This window comes from Octopus sinensis, linkage group LG28 (assembly GCF_006345805.1).
Source record: "Octopus sinensis linkage group LG28, ASM634580v1, whole genome shotgun sequence".
Classification (NCBI taxonomy): Eukaryota; Metazoa; Mollusca; class Cephalopoda; order Octopoda; family Octopodidae; genus Octopus; species Octopus sinensis.
Genome location: NC_043024.1, coordinates 3673314 through 3693246, shown reverse-complemented (window position 1 = coordinate 3693246; position 19933 = coordinate 3673314). Strand labels below are relative to the sequence as shown.

The 19933-nt window shown below is 41.8% G+C and overlaps 1 protein-coding gene across 1 annotated transcript in view; it reads right to left on the bottom strand.

Annotated features, from left to right (window-relative positions):
- Window positions 1-19933, bottom strand: part of LOC115225784 (prostaglandin G/H synthase 2) — a 57447-nt gene that overhangs the window by 34397 nt on the left and 3117 nt on the right. Inside the window, exons 2-5 of the mRNA XM_029796737.2 lie at window positions 9075-9194; window positions 1890-2033; window positions 804-947; window positions 311-486 (exon numbers count right to left, since the gene is read on the bottom strand). Of these exons, the coding sequence (XP_029652597.1) occupies window positions 311-486; window positions 804-947; window positions 1890-2033; window positions 9075-9194 (584 nt within the window). The remainder of the gene's footprint in view (window positions 1-310; window positions 487-803; window positions 948-1889; window positions 2034-9074; window positions 9195-19933) is intronic.

Sequence of the window (19933 nt, the reverse complement as noted above, 5' to 3'; positions counted from 1 at the left end):
ATAAGTCCTGGGGTCAGATTTGCTCGACTAAATGCGGTGCTCCAGCATGGCCACAGTCAAATGACTGAAACAAGTAAAAGAATAAAAGAATAAAAAATAAAAATATATTTATATATATATATATTAGAGAGAGAGAGAGAGAGGGAGGGAGAGTCAGACAGCCACACAGACAGACGGACAGGCAGATAGACAAATAGATAGATGGATAGATAGACAGACAGACAGACTGATGGATAGACAGACAGACAGACAGACAGACAGACAGATAGATAGATAGACAGACAGATGGTTAGATAGATAATGTACTTACGCCTTGATTGCCCCATTGCATGTCGGGATTTTTGGTTAGGTCAGTCTTGAAAAACTGGTGAGTAAAATGTTGAGCCATGAAAGCGAATAGTAGACTTGTTCCCATGGGGTCAGGTTTAAATTCTTGTCTCCTGAAGATTTCTATGAGTTTATTTGTGTCAGGAAGGACCTTGGGACCTTCAATGAGAAATTTGTGATGGGGGCGGAAAACGTTAGATACAGAAATTTGTTGCCATCAAAATGATGGTGGTGGTAGTGATGGGGCTGATGATAGTGATAGTGGTGGTGTTTGTATTGGTGGAGGCGGTGGGGATGATGTTGCTGGTGGTGGTGGTAGTGGCTGAAGTGATGGCTCTGGTGGTAGTGATGGTGATTGTGGAAGGTGGTGGGTGATGGTGATGGCTAAGGTGATGGTTGTGGTGGATGGTGATGATAGTTGTAATGGCAGTGGTGGTGGTGGTTAGTGACAATAGAAGCGATGCCAGTGCCCTTACCTACAACGCCCAATGGCATGGGACAATCCTTGGGGACCGGTGGTAGATTGCGCACAAATGTTGACCTGTTATAGTAGATGTCCGAGTATGTGAAAGTCTGGTTGGACACATAGAGAGGGGGACTGTCCACCAGTTGTCCCCTCGCTGAAACACAGAACACATTGACATATATATATGTTTAAGAGATTTTATACTGTTGATTGCAAGCTTTGAATGGTTCAATCCATGGTTTATTACATTTCTTACAGGGAAAGTGACAAGGGAGTGAATAACTTTGTGGCAGAACAAATACTTCAAGGTATTTTGTTTGCAGAAAACCACTATTTTTTTGGCTTTGTCTCCGATATCTATATCCTTCACCGATCATCAGGTTTGTCCGTCGGAGTAATACGGACCTTCTATTCATGCTTAAGGATTATATGCATGGTGTCCTTCTTCAAAGTGAAGGAGTCTCTTTTGTCTGTGACCATCTTCAATCCAGTTGCAAGACCAGGTCAAGAGGACTGGGGATAAATACGGTTGCAGTGAATGACCAAAATGTCTTACTTCAATCATCTTGCTCTCTGCACTCCACAATGTGAGGCTGCAGTTGCTTTCCACTCCATTGAACCAAGAAGGTGGGTTTCTTCCAGAGTCCGCAGGATCCAGTCTTCACTTGCCTGCGTTGGCAAGCCCTAATATACTAATTAACTCATAGCTGGTACCCACCATGACACATGCTACTATTCTAGATCAGAGAAGACCTGGGAGAATATTGACTAAGAGGTGGTTTCATACCCCTCAAAACCTTGATATGTTTTCAGATAATCCATCGTGTCCTTCTTTTTTTTAATGATAGGAATATTTTGGCTTATTTCTACAAAATACCCTCTAATAAAGTTACAGGAAACTGGGTGAGAAGAGCTCAAGATTGTTCAAGTATGGTCTCCTTATGGGCTAACTCTCAAAACCTCAGAACTCCCAAACCAGGACCCCAGTTTAAAGTAATACCTAGGACTGTGTAAACATTAGAATGGTAAAAGACACATACATATGGATGAGATAAACAAATAAAGGGGTGGAAAGAGAGAGAGATAAAATACTTACATATATATACATAAGTCATAACAATGTTACTGAGAAAAGGGACATTGTTTATAATTTTCCATAACCATGGGAAATTTGTTAAGATATAATGGACAGTATCAGGGGTCGGTTTTATAAAAGTGATGATTGTTTGACGAAATGTTGCTGAAATAGACAAAGAAAGAGCAAAAATCAGAGAAATGTTTTCAAATAATGGTAGTAATTTGATGAAAACTAATATTGTCATTGATTTTATGGATATTTGAGATTATATGAAAACTTTTATGACAGAAAAGAGGGATAGATGAAACAAGCCTATTGATGAGATTCAAACTTTGTATCTATCGCTCACTGAAAGACTGTGTAGCAAGACCAATTTCTATAGGCTCCACATATTAATCTGTGATGATTGGTTGCCTGGCCTTGTCCTTTGAGTTTGGAACATTGGTAGAGTGTTGTTCTTTGATTGGTCAAGTATTGCACAGGATTGGATCAAGGATCCAATCATGTTGTGCATAATACATTCTCAAACAATTAACCTGAATCTACACTGGAGCCTACCTCTGTCTACATATTCTTTTCTACTGTAGGCACAAGGCCTGAAAGTTTTGGGGAGAGAGCCAGGCAATTAGATCAACCTCAGTACACCACTGGTACTTAATTTATCAAACCCGGAAAGATGAAAGGCAAAGTCGACTTCGGTGGAATTTGAACTCAGAACATAAAGACAGACAAAATACCACTAAGCATTTCACCCAGCGTGCTAACGTTTTTGCCAGCTCACCGCCTTTCTCTGTCTATATATTGAATGAGCAAAACATCTATGACAGAAGGGTGAGTGATTTTCCTGCCGTTATAACGAAACACAATTGGAGTCAGTGTCAGTTACATGTTACATACAAGTTCAAGTTACCATCAAAGTAGATGTTTCAAAGTCATTGTCTTGCGGTGCTATCAGCGATAACACAATAGACAAGTCAAAGATAATAAGACGTGGAGTACCACCACAATAATAGTTGCAACAAGAACATTACAGTGCCAAGAACAACATACAAGTGGACAAGGATCCACATTATAACACCCTTTAAAGTGGTGCTCCAGCATGGCCGAAGTCAAACGACTGAAAAAAATAAGAGAATCAAAGAATACTAACATTTTGATATATGTAGGTGGCGAGCTGACCAAATTGTTACCAGGTGTAGGAGTGTCTGTGTGGTAAGTAGCTTGCTTACCAACCACATGGTTCTGGTTACAGTCCCACTGTGTGGCACCTTGGACAAGTGTCTTCTACTATAGCCTCGGACTGACCAACACCTAATGGGTGGATTTGGTAGACGGAAAATCGAAGAAGCCCATCGTATATATATATATATATATATATATATATATATATATATACATGTATCTATGTTCGTGTGTCTGTGTTTGTCCCCCAACCATCGCTTGACAACTGATGTTAGTATGTTTATTTTCCCATAACTTAGCAGTTCAGCAAAAGTGTCTGATAGAATAGGTACTAAGCTTACAAAGAATAAGTCCTGGGGTTGATTTGTTCGACTAAAGGTAATGCTCCAGCATGGCCACAGTCAAACGACTCAAAAAAAAATGCCAGGCAAAATGTTTAGCAGCATTGAATCTGTACTTATGTTCTGAGTTCAAATCCCGCTGAGGTTGATTGTGCCTTTCATCCTTTCAGGCTCTATGAAAAATTTGTACCAGTTGAGCACTGGGGGCCGATGATATTGACCAACCCCTCCCCCAGAATTGCTGGCCTTGTGCCAAAATTTGAAACTAATATTTCAATATAATTGGCACTCTGTTGGTTACGACAACAAGGGTCCCAGTTGATCCTGTCAACAGAACAGCCTGCTCATGAAATTAACGTGCAAGTGGTTGAGCACTCCACAGACACAAGTACACCCTACATAGTTTTCGAGAAGATTCAGCATGATATGGAATGTGACAAGGCTGACCTTTTCAAATATAGGGGCTACTCAGTTTGCCAGCTGAGTTTCAATATATGCAGTTGGTTAAAGATACTAATAATATCACCAACAAAAGGCACAAAAAAAAAGTTCCAATAGGTTCAGTGATGTGATTAGGACCTCAAATCTATCGTTTGGAGTTAACATGACATTACCAGTTCCATTAAAAAGGGGTTACAACGTCATCATTTTATATCATTTCTCTACTATTTTAACTGCTCTATTTTACATTTCAAATAACATTTGCTGGTCATTTAGCACTAGCAAGATATATTATTCTATAAATGCTCAACATAGCAAAAGGTTCCACTTTGATCCAATGCTTACAAGGATAACTAAATCCAAGAATCAAATTATAATGTTTTGTGTTGTAAGTGGTAAGATGATCACCTGGAAAGTAATAAATCATCATCATCATCGTTTAACGTCCATTTTCCATGCTAGCATGGGTCGGACGGTTCGACTGGGGTCTGGGAAGACAGGAGGCTCCACCAGACTCCAGTCTGATCTAGCAGTGTTGCTTCAAATCATGTGAGCTTGTTCAGTTTTTTTCTGTCCTATATAGAAAGTTATGTCTAATACTAGAATCTCTTTCAGAGATTTTAAAACCAGCTGCTTTAGCTTGTTGCAAGATCATTGATGACTGTCACTCATTTGTTTATACAGTGTGGGTGGAGATGAATGACTGCCATCTCTAGCAAGCAAACTTCCAGTACCGAGGATGGGTGTGCACACAGAAACCAGCTGGTCTACTGACCTTGTTACACTGGAGGCAAGTGGTTCGCTCCCTTACTCGCTATATAGCAGACACAGGTTGTGTGTCGTTAACCAGCTGGAAAAGATGTTTTCCTGGGGTTAAAATGTAGTAACATTGTTCCGCATGGAACAGCCATGCAAAAGTAGCAACAAGCATTACTGTTTGTTACTACTTGAATCTCTTTCAGAGATTTTAAAACCAGCTACTTTAGCCTCTGTCTAATATCATTCACAGTAAAATCATAGTTTATTTATTTGTTAGGTGAAGACAATGGCTGTGAAGTTCAGAAACTTGCTTTGCAACCTGGTGATTTTGAGTTCAGTCCTATTCAATGGCACTTTGGACAAGAGGCTTCTACTATAGCCTCAGACCAACAAATGCTTTGAGTGGTAGAGTAAACTGTATAGAAGCCAATTGTACATATGTATGTGTATGTGTGCATGTGCATGCATGTATGTGTGTGTGTGTGTGTGTGTGTTTCTGTGCATGTACCACATCTGCACAGCTTGCTAACCACTGTTTGTTTATGTCCCCATAGAATAAAACAAATTAAATAGTAGTTTGTTTACGTTCCCGTAAGTTAGCGGTTCAGCAAAAGAGACTTATAGAATAAGTACTAGGCTTACAAAGAATAAGTCCTGGGGGCGATTTGCTTGACTAAAGGCATTGCTCCAGCATGGCCACAGTCAACTGACTGAAACAAGTAAAAGAGTAGGGGCAATTAATTCAACTTAACCCTTCAAGGCAGTGGCCCAGCATGGCCACACTCAAATGACAGAAACAAGTAAAAAAATAAAAACAAAGATTTATGTTGCTGTTGTTGTTATTGTTGTTAAGTAGCCAGAGGTTAGCTATGACCCAGTTGTACTAAGGGATGCCCCAACAACTAAGTACGACCCACAGATCTGTTATTACAGATGTAGCATTCCTCCCCAGAGATACAAACCATACTTGGAGATTCAGACACACGGCGGTTAATTATATGATGTGTGTGGTGTCGGTGATAGTAGCAGCAGTAGTGGTGGTCATGGCAATACAATGTAACTTAATAAGCCTTTCTACTATAGGCACAAGGCCTGAAATTTTTCGGGAAGGGGGACAATCAAATAGATCGACCCCGGTACACAATGGGTACTTAATTTATTGATCCCAAAAGGATGATAGGCAAAGACAACCTCAGTGGATTTTGAACTCAGAACATAGCGATCGGCAAAATACCGCTAAGCATTTCGTCCGTGCTAACGATTCTGCCAGCTCACCACCTTAATATAACTTAGTAATGATGTTACTGTTAATGTACTTACTTATTTCTTTACTACCCACAAGGGGCTACACGCAGAGGGGATAAACAAGGACAGACAAATGGATTAAGTCGATTGTTAACTTGTACTTAATTTATCGACCCCAAAATGATGAAAGGCAAAGTCGACCTAGGTGGAATTTGAACTCAGAATGTAATGGTGGACAAAATACCACTAAGCATTTCACCCGGCGTGCTAACATTTCTGCAGGCCAACTCTGTATCAACAGAGCTGTCTCTACCACGAAGGAGTGACTTACTGTCACTCACAGATCTGTTCTTCCAGATAAATATCACGCTTGTGTCTTACTGAAGATCAAGTTACACACAGTCACTTGCCATCGTGAAACCCAGTGGGTGACACAATGTAACAGTCTTGGCAGTGCACCACTATATGACAAGACACATCTGTTGTTTGGTCATCTTTTACATGTTTCATTCATTGGACTGTGGCCATGCTGGGGCACTGCCTTGAAAGATTCAGTTGAACAAGTTGCCCCTGTATTAATTTTAATTTTGTTTTTAAAGTCCTGTACTTATTCTATCGGTCTCTTTAGCTAAACCACTAAGTTAAGGTGATGCAAACAAACCAACGTTGGTTACTAAGTGGTAGGAGACATACACAAACACAAAAACACACATATTTATATATACATATGTATGTGTGTATATGAATATACATGTGTGTGTGTGTCTTGTGTGTGCATGTGCATGTGTGTATGTGCGTGTGTGTGTGTGTATATATATATACATATATAACGGGAAGCTTTATGAAAATAGACAAAAGACGAAGGCAGGTGGAAAACAATAAATGTGTACTTATATATAAGAGACCAAAGTGTACGTATGCCGCTATATATATATATATATATAAAATACAAAATGGGACAAGTACGCAAAACACCCAGACAGCTAGATAATACAAAAAGGGACAACAAAACATCCAGATAGATGATACAAAAAAAACAAGGACTGGTCATTCGAAGTTTTCTTTCCTCAATATTTGTGTAACTTTGTCCGTTTTTTCCGTCCTTGTTTTTGTATACATTTGCTGCTTTCTTCCAAGGAATCTAATGCTCTTAGCTTAGTTTTTCTTTAGGGCTGGCCAGATTGGAGCAATCTCAGGAATAATCAGCCAAAATTGCGAGGATAATCTGGTGTTTGACTGAGGAAAGAAAACTTCGAATGACCTGTCCTTGTTTCCTTTGTATCGTCTATCTGGATGTTTTGTTTTCCATTTTTGTATCACCTTGCTGTCCGGATGTTTTGCGGTCTTGTCCCATTTTGTATTCTATATATATATGTGTGTGTGTGTATATATATATATATATAGAGAGAGAGAGAGAGAGAGAGGGTAGCAGAGGCAGTGTTAATACCAAAGGTAAAATATTCCCCAGTTAAAAGTAGATGTTGTATTAGAACATGATAACACTGCGATAAATACCAATAGAGAAAACTCTCATATGGTTTTTTGGTACATAAAAGCACATAAAGGCTATCACCAACAGTCGACAATCACCACTACTTTTGCTGCCAGGACAACCAGATCATGTGATTTCAGCCTCATTTGGCCTTGTCAATGATAGACACCTCACAATTAGAAATAGCAGTAACTGCTATGCTAGCGATATACACAGAAATACAGAGCCGAAACATATAAATCCTTACACACACTCACACACACACACACACACACACACACACACACACATACACACACACACACACACACATACACACACACACACACACACACACACACACACACACACACACACACACACACACACACACACACACACACACACACACACACACACACACACACACACACACACACACACACACACACACACGATGGTCTTCCACACAGTTTTGTTTGACAAAATTCTTTCAGAAGGCATTGGTCAGGTTGGGGCCATAGTAGAAGACATTATTCTTTTAATCTACTACTACTAAATCAAATCAAGCCTTCATTATTACTATTATTATTATTATTATTATTATTATTATTATTGAGTGAGAGAGCAGTGCATACCATTAAAGTGACACTGGGGTAAAATATACGAAGCCCAGTATACCCATCGTGACTACCCATCTGATAAGAGTACACCAGGCACATGCATCACAACCATATGTGCGTGACATGGTGATCTCATATCAAGATAAACAGCACATGACCTTGCAGGTGGGGCCCAGTTAGAACTTTCTTCTGGTCAAGTAGCCCATCCTGCACAAAAGGTCCCTGAATAAGGATTGTTTAAGGATATTGAATGAACCACCCATGTTTCCAAAGGTGAATTATCCAAACCCTAAAGAATGCCTCTCAACACATGGCTCTGATGCTCTCCAACTACTTCTGCTCGTGATCAGAGATGCACATATCGTCAGCCACTAAGGGACATGCTCAACTGGCTAAGGTCAAACAACTGACAAGCAAATCTGTGGTATTGAGCAGAATATTTGCTGTAAGTTCATCTTTTATACCAAGAGAAAACAATGTACATAATAACACTTCCAAACAGTTAAGATCAGCAGCCATAAGAACCACTGTCTGGTACTGCATCAGGGCAATTTTTATTAATATTAATATTATTAATATTATTATTATTATTATTATTATTAAAGCAGTGAGCTGACAGAACCCTTTGCACACTTGCTAAAATGTTTAATGGCATTTTGTCCAACTTGAAGCTGTTCCAAGTTTTAAATTCCAATAAAGTCAACTTCGCTTTTCTTCCTTTTGGGGTCAATAAAATCAAGTACCAGTCAAGTACTGGGGCCGATGGGAGTGGCTAGCCCTACTCTCATAAGTTTCAGGCCTTGTGCCTGTAATAAAATCTACTACTGCTGCTATCATATCAGATAACACACTGGTAAGGGCAGGGACCAGAGTTTGTCGAATTTTAATGTTTTGGTTATGTTATTTAAATGGCTTTTGTTGAGTTTTTTTTCTCTCTCTTTGTTTCTGGGTTCAAATTCTGTGAGATGACCGCCTTCAATTTTGCCCTTTGTCATCATCTCAGGTCACTGAAATAAAACCCCATATATATCACATTTGGAAATGTCCAGAAACCAAACTGGAGCCCTCCCTGATGCTCTCTAAACAGGCCCACAGTCTGGTCAAAATACAAAGAAAACATAACGAAGAGCAGATAACTCACGTATTTCACAGTTTTTGCCATAGTAACCTGTTTGGCTACAGTCACACATATAATCATCAAATCCTTTGGTCATACAAACAGATCTGTGTTGGCATGGAAACGAGCAGCAAGGATTAGCAGCTGGAAAGAGAAGAAATTAAAGATATCAATAAAGTAAGTATAAAATGTTCTTATATTATATAATGTTCTATTATATATATACGTCTCAAAATATACAAGAATGCATCTATATATATGTATATGCATATGTGCATGTATGTCATGTGCATATACACACATACACATATATACGTATAAACATGTGTGTATGTGTGTGTGTTTGTGTGAATTGTTCACAGACATGAACATTCCGGTTTGAGAGTAAAACGAGCCCTGCAATCTATGCTTTGCCGAAAAGTGCAAAATACCGATGATAGCAGCTAATATCATGTTTAGATAAGAGGAAACATTCTCAACGTCACATGGCAGAAAATTCAGCTACATGTCCTAATCTGATTTCTTCTAATATGATAAACATGAAAACTACTTTCTGTGTGACAGTATATCACACTTCGACCGCCCTCTCTCACTATTCACTGACACTCCTACTATTGCTCATATTGGGGTGAGAGTAATAGTAGGCATAGATATGGTGAGGGCAGTGGAGAAGACAGACAAACAGAGAGAGAGAGATGAAGAAAAAGAGAGGCGAGAAAGAGAGACAAAGAAATTTAGGGAGAGTTGATGATGTTTTTATTAAAAGTAGTAGTGTTGATGGTAGCAGTGGGAGTAATAATAAAAGAGAGAAAGAGTGGGTATGTGAGAGAAAGAGGTGGTGACCACATGTTGATGTAACGTACTGAACACACACATTTAGCCTTTTCGCGATGGTAATGGGGTGATAGTAATAGTATGAGCTGTAGTTGTGATAGAGGCAGAGGCAGTGGTGGTAGCCGAGACAGTTAGGGATGAGAGTAAGCAATGTGAAAGACGGTGGTGATGGTGATGGAGGGGAAGGCGGGGAAGTTAAAGGTACTGATGGTGGTGGCATCAGAAGTCTGAATGGTGTGTGTAGGGCAGATGTAGTGGCGATGGTGGTGGCACTGTTGTTTACCATGCCCTATCGGGCAGCTTTTAAGCTAGTTTGAAATATAAGCTGGACAATTACTAATTAAAGATAGTTTGCGACAGGACATGGAGAGGCATTCTCATTTGACAAGACAAAAACAGCTTTGGAATTTCCTCTCCTGAAAAATATTACACAAAATCTAGATAACACTTAATATAAGTTTCTTTTAAAATATAATCAGGACTATTACTAATTAAAAATAAATTGTGACAATGTGGAGAATCATTTTCACTTGACAAAATGGTAAGTAGCTTTAGACTTACTCGTACACGCATGTTTTATTAAACCAGTCTGTGTGATATGAAGTCTACTTCCTAACCAAATAGTTTCAGATGGAACCTTGGACAAGTATCTTTACTATAGCCAAAAACTTGTGAGTGGATCTGGGAGAGAGAATCTGAAAGAAGCTTGTTGCATATGTATGTATGTATGTATGTATGTATGTATGTCACATATCAATACCACCTTAAACAACTGGAACGTTTCCATCAGATGTGTCTCAGACAGATCTATGGCATTAAGTGGAAGGACCGCATCAGTGATCTTGAAATATTGGAAGGCTCTCGGTGTGAAAGTATAGAAGCTCTTGTGTTAAAGCAAAGGCTCAGATGGAGTGGTCATCTGGTCAGGATGAAGGATTCAAGGATGCCAAAACAACTCTTTTATGGAGAGTTAGCTAAAGGAGAACGACCTCCACATAAACCAAAAAAGAGGTATAAGGACTTGCTGAAGGCTTCCTTAAGAGATGCTTGCATCTCTCCTGACACATGGGAAGGCATAGCTACTGATCGTAGCAGGTGAAGAAGGATTGTGCACGAGGGAACAGCCACTTTTGAGAAATCTCGAGTTGCACATGAGAAAGTAAGGAGGGATGTCAGGAAGGGCATCGCTGTTACACTTCCAGATGGGAAGGGTCTTCCTATGATGCTGACATGCAGTGTCTGTGCAAGACCCTGCCTCAGTAAAGCTGGACTCAAGAGTCATCTTCGTAGTCATAAAGCGAGACAGATGAGTGACAACCTGGCCACTGGTGGTGGTGTAACACACCATACTAATCATATCTGTCGGGCATGTGGAAGAGAGTGTAATTCAGCAGGAGGACTTAAACAACATGCAAAGGTACATGAAGCCCAGTTACAACTACAGCCGGCTATTACCGGTAAAAGTTTTAGTTACCAATTTTGTACAAGACATTGTAGATCTTTAGCTGGGCTAAAAAGTCACATTCGATCACAGTACCAGTAACAGCTAAGCTTCATACAATGGCCATACTCGATAATGAGGGGGTAGCCATAATAATGTATGTATGTACGTATGCATGCATGCATGAATGTATGTGTATCTGTGTGTCTCTAAGTATTTGTGTTTTCTCCCATTGCTTGATCCATTAGTTTGTTTATGTCCTCCATAACCTAGCAGTTCAGCCAATGTGATCGATGGATTAAATATCAGGCTTTAAAAAATAAGTAACGAGTTGATTTGGCAAAACCATTCAAGCCAGTGCCCCAGCATGGCCGCAATCTAATGACTAAAGCAAGTGTAAGATAACAGTTATTCTGCATATCACTTGGAATATATTTGGTCCTCCCAGTTCCTCATCTCACAGACATTAATCGACTTCGTTTCCAAATCTTGATCAGATAGACATGCAAAAACGTCACTTCTCACATATTCTTCTCTACTCTAGGCACAAGGTTTTTTGGGGGGAGTTGGCCAGTCGATTAGATCGACCCCAGTACGCAACTGGGGTCATTTAAATCAAACCCCAAACAAAATTTTAGGGGAGGGGGCCAGTCGATTAGATCAACCCCAGTACACAACTGGGGTCGTTTAAATCAAATGCCAAACAAAATTTTTGGGGAGGGTGCCAGTTGATTAGATCAACCCCAGTACATAACTGGGGTCATTTAAATCAAACCCCAAACGAAATTTTGGGGAGGGCACCAGTCGATTACATCAATCCCAGTATATAATAATAATGATAATCCTTTCTATTATAGGCACAAGGCCTGAAATTTGGGGGGAGGTGGCCAGTCGATTAGATCAACTCAATACATAACTGGTACTTAATTTATTGACCCCGAAATGATGAATGACAAAGTCGACCTTGGCGGAATTTGAACTCAACGTAAAGACAGATGAAATACCGCTAAGCATTTTGCCTGGTGGGCTGTTTCCGCCAGCTGGCCACCTTTCTTCTTTCATATTCACTTCTTTAAGCCATATTGCACATGCAATTACTCAAAGAAACAAACCACAATGACTTCCCTCTCTCTCCCTCACACACACACACATTATGAGCAAAACCCATATGCATTTACATGACTTTATAATCAGACAGTTCATTGCATCTGACAAAACACTTTATCAACCTTCTTAGTAATTTCACATGAAAACAAATAGTCGATCTCTAGCTGACAAATAAGCAAACTACGACCACCACCACTGTCTCACTTAACTGTCTGCCTCCCACTTTCTCCCTATTAACACTTGGTTCACGTTCGATTTTTTTTTTTTCACAAATAGCCATATTTTTTTTCTACCTGATGAATTACTGAGACAAGTTATTTTCAAATGTCCCAAGCAAAATACCTGCTTAGCTATGAACTTTAAGTAGTACGTTTGTGTATGTAAAGAGCTGTATAACAATCATGTATGCACATCTGTACACATACACACGTGTGTGTGTGTGCATGTGAATTTATATATATACACTAGCAGTATAACCCAGCCTTGCCCAGGATTAAGTTACAATTATTAAGCTAATCAAGTTCTTAATTTCAAACTAAACTAAGTAATATCGACGTCAAATTTGGACAAAATCCGTTGAAATTGGTTATATTATATATCATCATCATCATCGTTTAACGTCCGCTTTCCGCGCTAGCACGGGTTGGACGGTTCGACCGGGTCTGGGAAGCCAGGGGCCGCTCCAGGCTCCAGTCTGAATCTGGCAGAGTTTCTACGGCTGGATGCCCTTCCTAACGCCAACCACTCCGTGAGTGGATTGGGTGCTTTTTACGTGCCACCTGCACAGGGGCCGGAGGGTCCGGCATCGTCACGATCGGTTCGAGCATTTTAACGTGTCAGCGGCACGGGGGCAACGAGGTCCGGGGTACTTTGGGGATCGGGGTACTTTGGGGATCCGGGGTACTTTGGGGATCCGGGGTACTTAGAATGGGTAGGGGGTATGTGGAATTGCTGCAGAAAGCAGCCCGGGTCTTTGTAGTCACAGCATATCTCCAGAGATCTCGGTCCTTCGCCATTGCCTCAGTGAGGCCCAATGCTCTGAGGTCATGCTTGACCACCTCATCCCATGTCTTCCTGGGTCTACCTCTCCCCCTGATACCTTCAACTGTTTGGGAGTGGCACTTCTTCACACATCTCTCTTCATCCATCCGCAGCACATGACCATACCATCGCAAGCGTCGCTCTTGCACACCACATCTGATGCTTCTTATATCCAGAATTTCTCTCAGGATACTTACACTCTGTTTTGCGTGCACACTGACACTACACATCCAGCGGATCATGCTAGCTTCATTTCTTTCAAGTCTACGCATGTCTTCTGCAGTCACAGCCCATGTTTCATTACCGTGAAGCATGGCAGTTCGCACACATGCATCATACAATCTACCTTTTGCTCTGAGGGAGAGACCTTTTGTTGCCAGTAGGGGTAGGAGCTTTCTGAACTTTGCCCAGGCTATTCGTATTCTAGTGGTGATACTCTCTGTGCATCCACCTCCGCTACTAACTTGGTCACCCAGGTAGCGGAAACTATCAACTACTTCTAGTTTCTCTCCCTGGAGTGTGATGGAATCTGTTTTCTGAGTGTCTGTTGTGTCTATTGTCCCTGTGCATCTGCCGCACATGAAAGCTATCTTATCTGTTAATTTCCCTTTAATGTTGCTGCACCTCTTATGTGTCCATAACTTACATTGGGTGCATCTTATGGAGTTTCTACCTGTACCTTTCCTACAGGTTGAGCAGGGCCACCTACCCGAGGGGATGTGTGCTGAGTACCTCTTGCTGCTTACTAATACTTTGGTCTTTGCTACATTTATTCTAAGGCCCTTTGATTCCAACCCTTGCTTCCACACCCGAAATTTCTCTTCTAGTTCCGGTAGTGATTCTGCTATGAGAGCTAGGTCATCGGCATAGAGGAGCTCCCAGGGGCATCCCGTTTTGAATTCCTCTGTTATTGCCTGAAGGACTATGATGAATAAAAGGGGACTGAGGGCTGAGCCCTGGTGCACACCTACTTCTACCCGGAATTCTTCACTATATTCGTTGCCAATCCTAACCTTGCTGACAGCCTCTCTGTATAGAGCCTGTACAGCCCTTATTAGCCATTCTTCAATCTCCAGTTTCCGCATCGACCACCAGATAAGGGAACGGGGAACCCTGTCAAAGGCTTTCTCCAAGTCTACAAAAGCTATGTAGAGGGGTTTATCTTTAGCTAGGTACTTCTCCTGCAGTTGTCGGACCAGGAATATAGCATCAGTGGTGCTTCTACCTGGTACAAAACCGAACTGCATTTCATCTAAACAAATTCTCTCCCTAATGAGATTGGTTATGACCTTCTCTGAGACCTTCATCACCTGGTCCAACAGTTTGATACCTCTGTAGTTATTTCTATCTAGAGCATCACCCTTACCCTTGTAGCAGTTGACTATGGTGCTGCTGCACCAGTCATTGGGTATGACTCCATTGTGAACTACCTGGTTTACAATGCGGGTGACTATGGCATAGCCCACATAGCCAGCTGTTTTAAGCATCTCAGCAGTGATTCCTGATAGGCCAGGGGCTTTGCCTGGTTCATATCCTTAATTGCCTTATCTACAAGGGAGCTGTCTATTCGGGTAGCTGGTCCCTCTACTGGGTCAACATTTGGCAGGCTCTCCTCCTCCCATTCATTCTCCTCATTCAGCAGTCTTTCATAATGGCTTCTCCAAGCCTCTTTCTTTTCACTAGTAGTAAAAGCAAGTGCCCCATCATCCATGCGGACACATTTCTCTCCTATAACATCGCTATTTTCTCTGACACAGTCTGGCAATCCGAAATACTTCAGCTCTTTGATCCTCGCGACGCTGGACATTGGCAAACTTCTTCTTTTCTGCTACATCTTTGGCAATGTATACCTGCCGCCCAGCCTCCCTTTTGGCTATCTGGTACAGTTCCCTGCTGCCCCCATCCTTCCAGGCTTTCCAGGCCCGTCTCTTTTCACAGATGGCTTTATCTACTGCACTATTCCACCACCACGTAATTCTAGGTCTGGAAGGGACTTTGCACCATCCACAGACTTGGTCTGTGGCACTCAACAAGCTGTCCCGTAGGAATTCCCAGCTACCTTCTATGTCTGACGTCTGAAGCTCCTCCTCCCTCTCATCAAATTTCTTGATGAGTATGTCCCTAAATTTCTGACCATGCGAAGGGTTCTTTAGCCTCCAAATCCTTCTTTTCTGGATTGGTTTGTTTCTTGGAGTCCTTCTGGCCTCAAGCTTAAAGTCACTGATGATTAGTCTATGCTGAGGGATACATTCTTCACCCGGGAGGGTCTTTGTATCAAGAGCAACCCTGCATCCCGTTGTCTGGTGAGGATGAAGTCTATTTGGCTAGCGGAGTCTCCTGACTGATAAGTTATAAGGTGGCAGACTGGCTTCTTGAAGTTAGTGTTGCAGATTGAAAGGTTACATGCATCACAGAATTCCAGCAGTCTAGTTCCCTCATCATTTCTGGTGCCAATACCATAGCCACCATGTACCCCAGTGAAGATACCCGATTCCCGCCCAACATGCCCATTAAATCTCCACCTACAAAGATGAGGTCCTTGTTACTAGTCTTTGAAGTAGCCTGCAGAAGGGTATCATAAAAGTTGTCCTTCTGATCATTTGGTAGTCCCGCTTGTGGGGCATAGGCTGAGATAATCATAGCTGTGCCACTCTGTAGGACCAACCTGAGCTTAAGCACTCTATCACAAACCCTGACAACCTCTATGACCTTATCCACCCATTCCTCCGCAAGGAGAATGCCTACACCCCCTACACCTTCCGCGTTACCTTGCCAGTAGAGTTTGTACCTAAGTGCCTTGCCCGTGAGGACCCTAGCCGAAGCATCTCTCCATCTTACCTCTTGTATGCAGCATACATCAACCTGTCTTCTCTCTAGCATCTCTACAATCTCACTAGACTTGCCTGTCAATGTACCAACATTGATAGTGCCAACTCTGAAAACTGGGAAGGAGATGTGGGGGGGACGGGGGGGATTCGGCGCCTGAGAAGAGGAGGGTTGTTGTGGTGGTGATAGTTTTCGTGGTATTTTTCTTTTGATCTCTCTTCCAACCTGACCACGCCGTGGGCAGGAGCTGGTGTTAGCAGTGGACATTCGTTATCGTCACTGAGTAACGTAATTAGGTAGAGGAAAGAAATACAGATATTCTAGAGTTGAGTTGGGGAGGGGGGGTCCAGTTGAGGCGGGTAGTATAGGGGAGCAACCAGTGGGGAAGGTTGGGGTAAGGAGGAACGATGGCAGGAAGGATTGGTGTAGGTTCGTAAGAAATAAAAACGTAGGATATTACGAGGCGGAAGGTACTAAAAGGGGATGGTCGGATTGAGGCAGTGTCAGGAGGAAGCAAAGATCGGTGGGCAGTTGAGCTATGGCGCTAGCAGCTTGTCTTTTCACAGTGAAAGCATATGAGGAGAAGGGGTAGTGGGGGGAGGAGGAGGGAGTAGGGCGTATCCGGTGTAGATGGTGAGAACAGGGTATACTGGTATTGGTGGTGGGGGTGAGAACAGTGTTCACCGGTATTGGTGGTGGCGGTGAGAACAGTGTTCACCGGTATTGGTGGTGGCGGTGAGAACAGTGTTCACCGGTATTGGTGGTGGGGGTGAGAACAGTGTTCACCGGTATTGGTGGGGGGGTGAGAACAGTGTTCATCGGTATTGGTGGTGGGGGTGGGGGGGCGGGCGCACCGCCAATGGCGGAAAGATGGGAAAAGATAGGATTACGGCTTGAGGTAGCCTAAGGTTAAATTTCGTAGAGAGAGAGATAGGAAAGATAAATCAAGTTATGGCGAAGGCTTGAAAGTAGCCTAAAAGGTTAAATTTCGTAGCGAATGAGATGGGTAAGACGAATCAAGTTATCAATGTATGAATAAACGTAGTAACAACGAATAAAAATAGTAAGATATATATATATATTATATATATTATATATATTATATATATATAATATAATATAATATAAATATATATGGGCAACAGACACGAACACACATGTACGTACGTACACCTATTGCATGTTTTGTGCACACATACATGTTCATAAACAGAAATGAATGGGAAAATGTTGTTCAATTTGTAGATTAATACTCGCACGATTTTCACAAAGAAAAAAAAAACGTTTTTTTTTTTTGTGTGGAATCAACTAATCTGGCCTCCTAATATACTACAAAACCCTTTTTGTAGTCCATGAAACGAAGTGGGTGTGGTGGAAGCCTCGGAAATTGTACCCATTTATATTGTGCAATTCACTGACAAATTGTTACTCATCTCTTTGTTTCTTTGTCGTTAAATAAATTGATTGTTAACAAAACACTTTTTTACTCGGCGTAAAATAAAAACAAAACTCTTTCGCACCCAAAGTAATGTGTGTGAGAGAGATAGGGGAGAAAGATGAACGATTTAAAATAAATAAATGATTTAAAATAAATATATTGTAATTGTTGTGTGAGAAAGTATATATACTATGATTATAAAATTTCAAAATTTTCCTCAAAATTTTTTGACAATTTTTCCCAAGAAATTTTGAAGAATTTTTGGAAAATTTTCCTCAAAAATTTTTGAAAATTATTGATTAAGGTGTATTTCTCCATTTTCTTATTTTGTATTATGAATTTGTGGTAAAACATTTTACCTTCGCCCATATAATACAATAAATGAATTAATTGCATCACAATTCTTAACATTTATGTATTAGCTTTGTTGGGTGCTTTACTGGCAGTATATTGGATATATGTTATCCCATGGTGAGTTGCACTCACAACCCCTATCTCAATTTGTTATATATAAAAATATATATATATATATATCCGATCCCTTATCTGGTGGTCAATTAGGAAACTAGGGATAGATGAATGGCTGGTGAGAGCTGTGCAAGAGATGCTGTAAGTAAAGTTAGGGTTGGCAACGTGTACACTGAAGAATTCAAGATAGAGGTTGGGGTCCACCAGGGTTCAGTCCTCATCCCCCTCCTACTTATCATAGTCCTCCAGGCAATTACGGAGGAATTCAAGACAGGATGCCCCTGGAGCTCCTCTATGCTGATGACCTTGCTCTAATTGCTGAGTCACTATCAGAACTGGAGGAGAATTTTCAGGTGTAGAAGGAGGGTTTAGAATCAAGGGGCCTTAGAGTCAACCTAGCTAAAACCAAAGTCCTAATAAGTAGGAAGGTAGACAAACCACAAATGCCTTCAGGTAGATGGCCCTGCTCGATCTGTAGAAAAGGCATAGGTAGAAACTCTATAAGATGTACCCAGTGTAAGCTATGGACACATAAGAGGTGCAGCAATGTCAAAGGAAGGCTAACTGGGAAGATAGTTTTTGTATGTGGCAGATGCTCAAGAGCAATAAACACTGAAAATCTGCAGAAAACAACTTCCGTCACTTTCCAAGGGGAAAAACTAGAAGTAGTTGATAGCTTCCGTTATCTAGGTGACCAAGTCAGTAGCGGGGGTGGGTGTGCTGAAAGTGTAACTGCTAGAGTAAGACTAGCCTGGGCAAAGTTCAGGGAGCTCTTACCTCTGCTGGTGACTAAAGGCCTCTCGCTCAGAGTAAGAGGCAGACTGTATGATGCATGTGTACGAACAGCCATGCTACATGGCAGTGAAACATGGGCCGTGACTGGTGGGGATATGCGTAAGCTCAAGAGGAATGAAGCCAGTATGCTCCGATGGATGTGTAATGTCAGTGTACATACTCGACAGAGTGTAAGTGCCTTGAGAGAAATGTTAGACCTAAGAAGCATCAGCTGTGGTGTGCAAGAGAGACGAATGCACTGGTACGGTCATGTGGCAAGAATGGATGAAGATAGGTGTGTGAAAAAGTGCCAATCCCTAGCAGTTGAGGGAACCCGTGAAAGAGGTAGACCTAGGAAAACCTGGGACGAGGTGGTGAAGCACGACCTTCAAACTTTAGGCCTCACCAAGGCAATGACTAGCGACCGAGACCTTTGGAAATATGCTGTGCGTGAGAAGACCCAGCAGTACAAGTGAGTCCATCCCGTGTCCCTTGCCAGGGATGTAGCCAGCCCACTTATGCATGCCTTTCCTCCCTTGGACACACGAAGACCTGTTGGGGCAAGTGAAATCGGAATCGAAATTGAACCAATCTTATGACTGGCACCCGGCAGTTGCCAGGACCGCTGGACTGACTCCTGTGCAGGTGGCAAGTGAAAAAACACCATTTCGACCCTGTGCTTGAGGAGATCCATTGAGTCAAGTACACCAACATCAAAATCAATGGAAACTGCAGTTGTGATCCCTGTGGCGGTGGCACATAAAAAGCACCATCTGAATGTGGCCGAAGCCAGTGCCGCCTAGACTGGCTTCCGTGCCGGTGGCACATAAAATGCACCAATCCGATTGTGGCCGTTGCCAGCCTCACCTGGCACCTGTGCTGGTGGCACGTAAAAATCACCCACTACATTCACGGAGTGGTTGGCGTTAGGAAGGGCATCCAGCTGTAGAAACA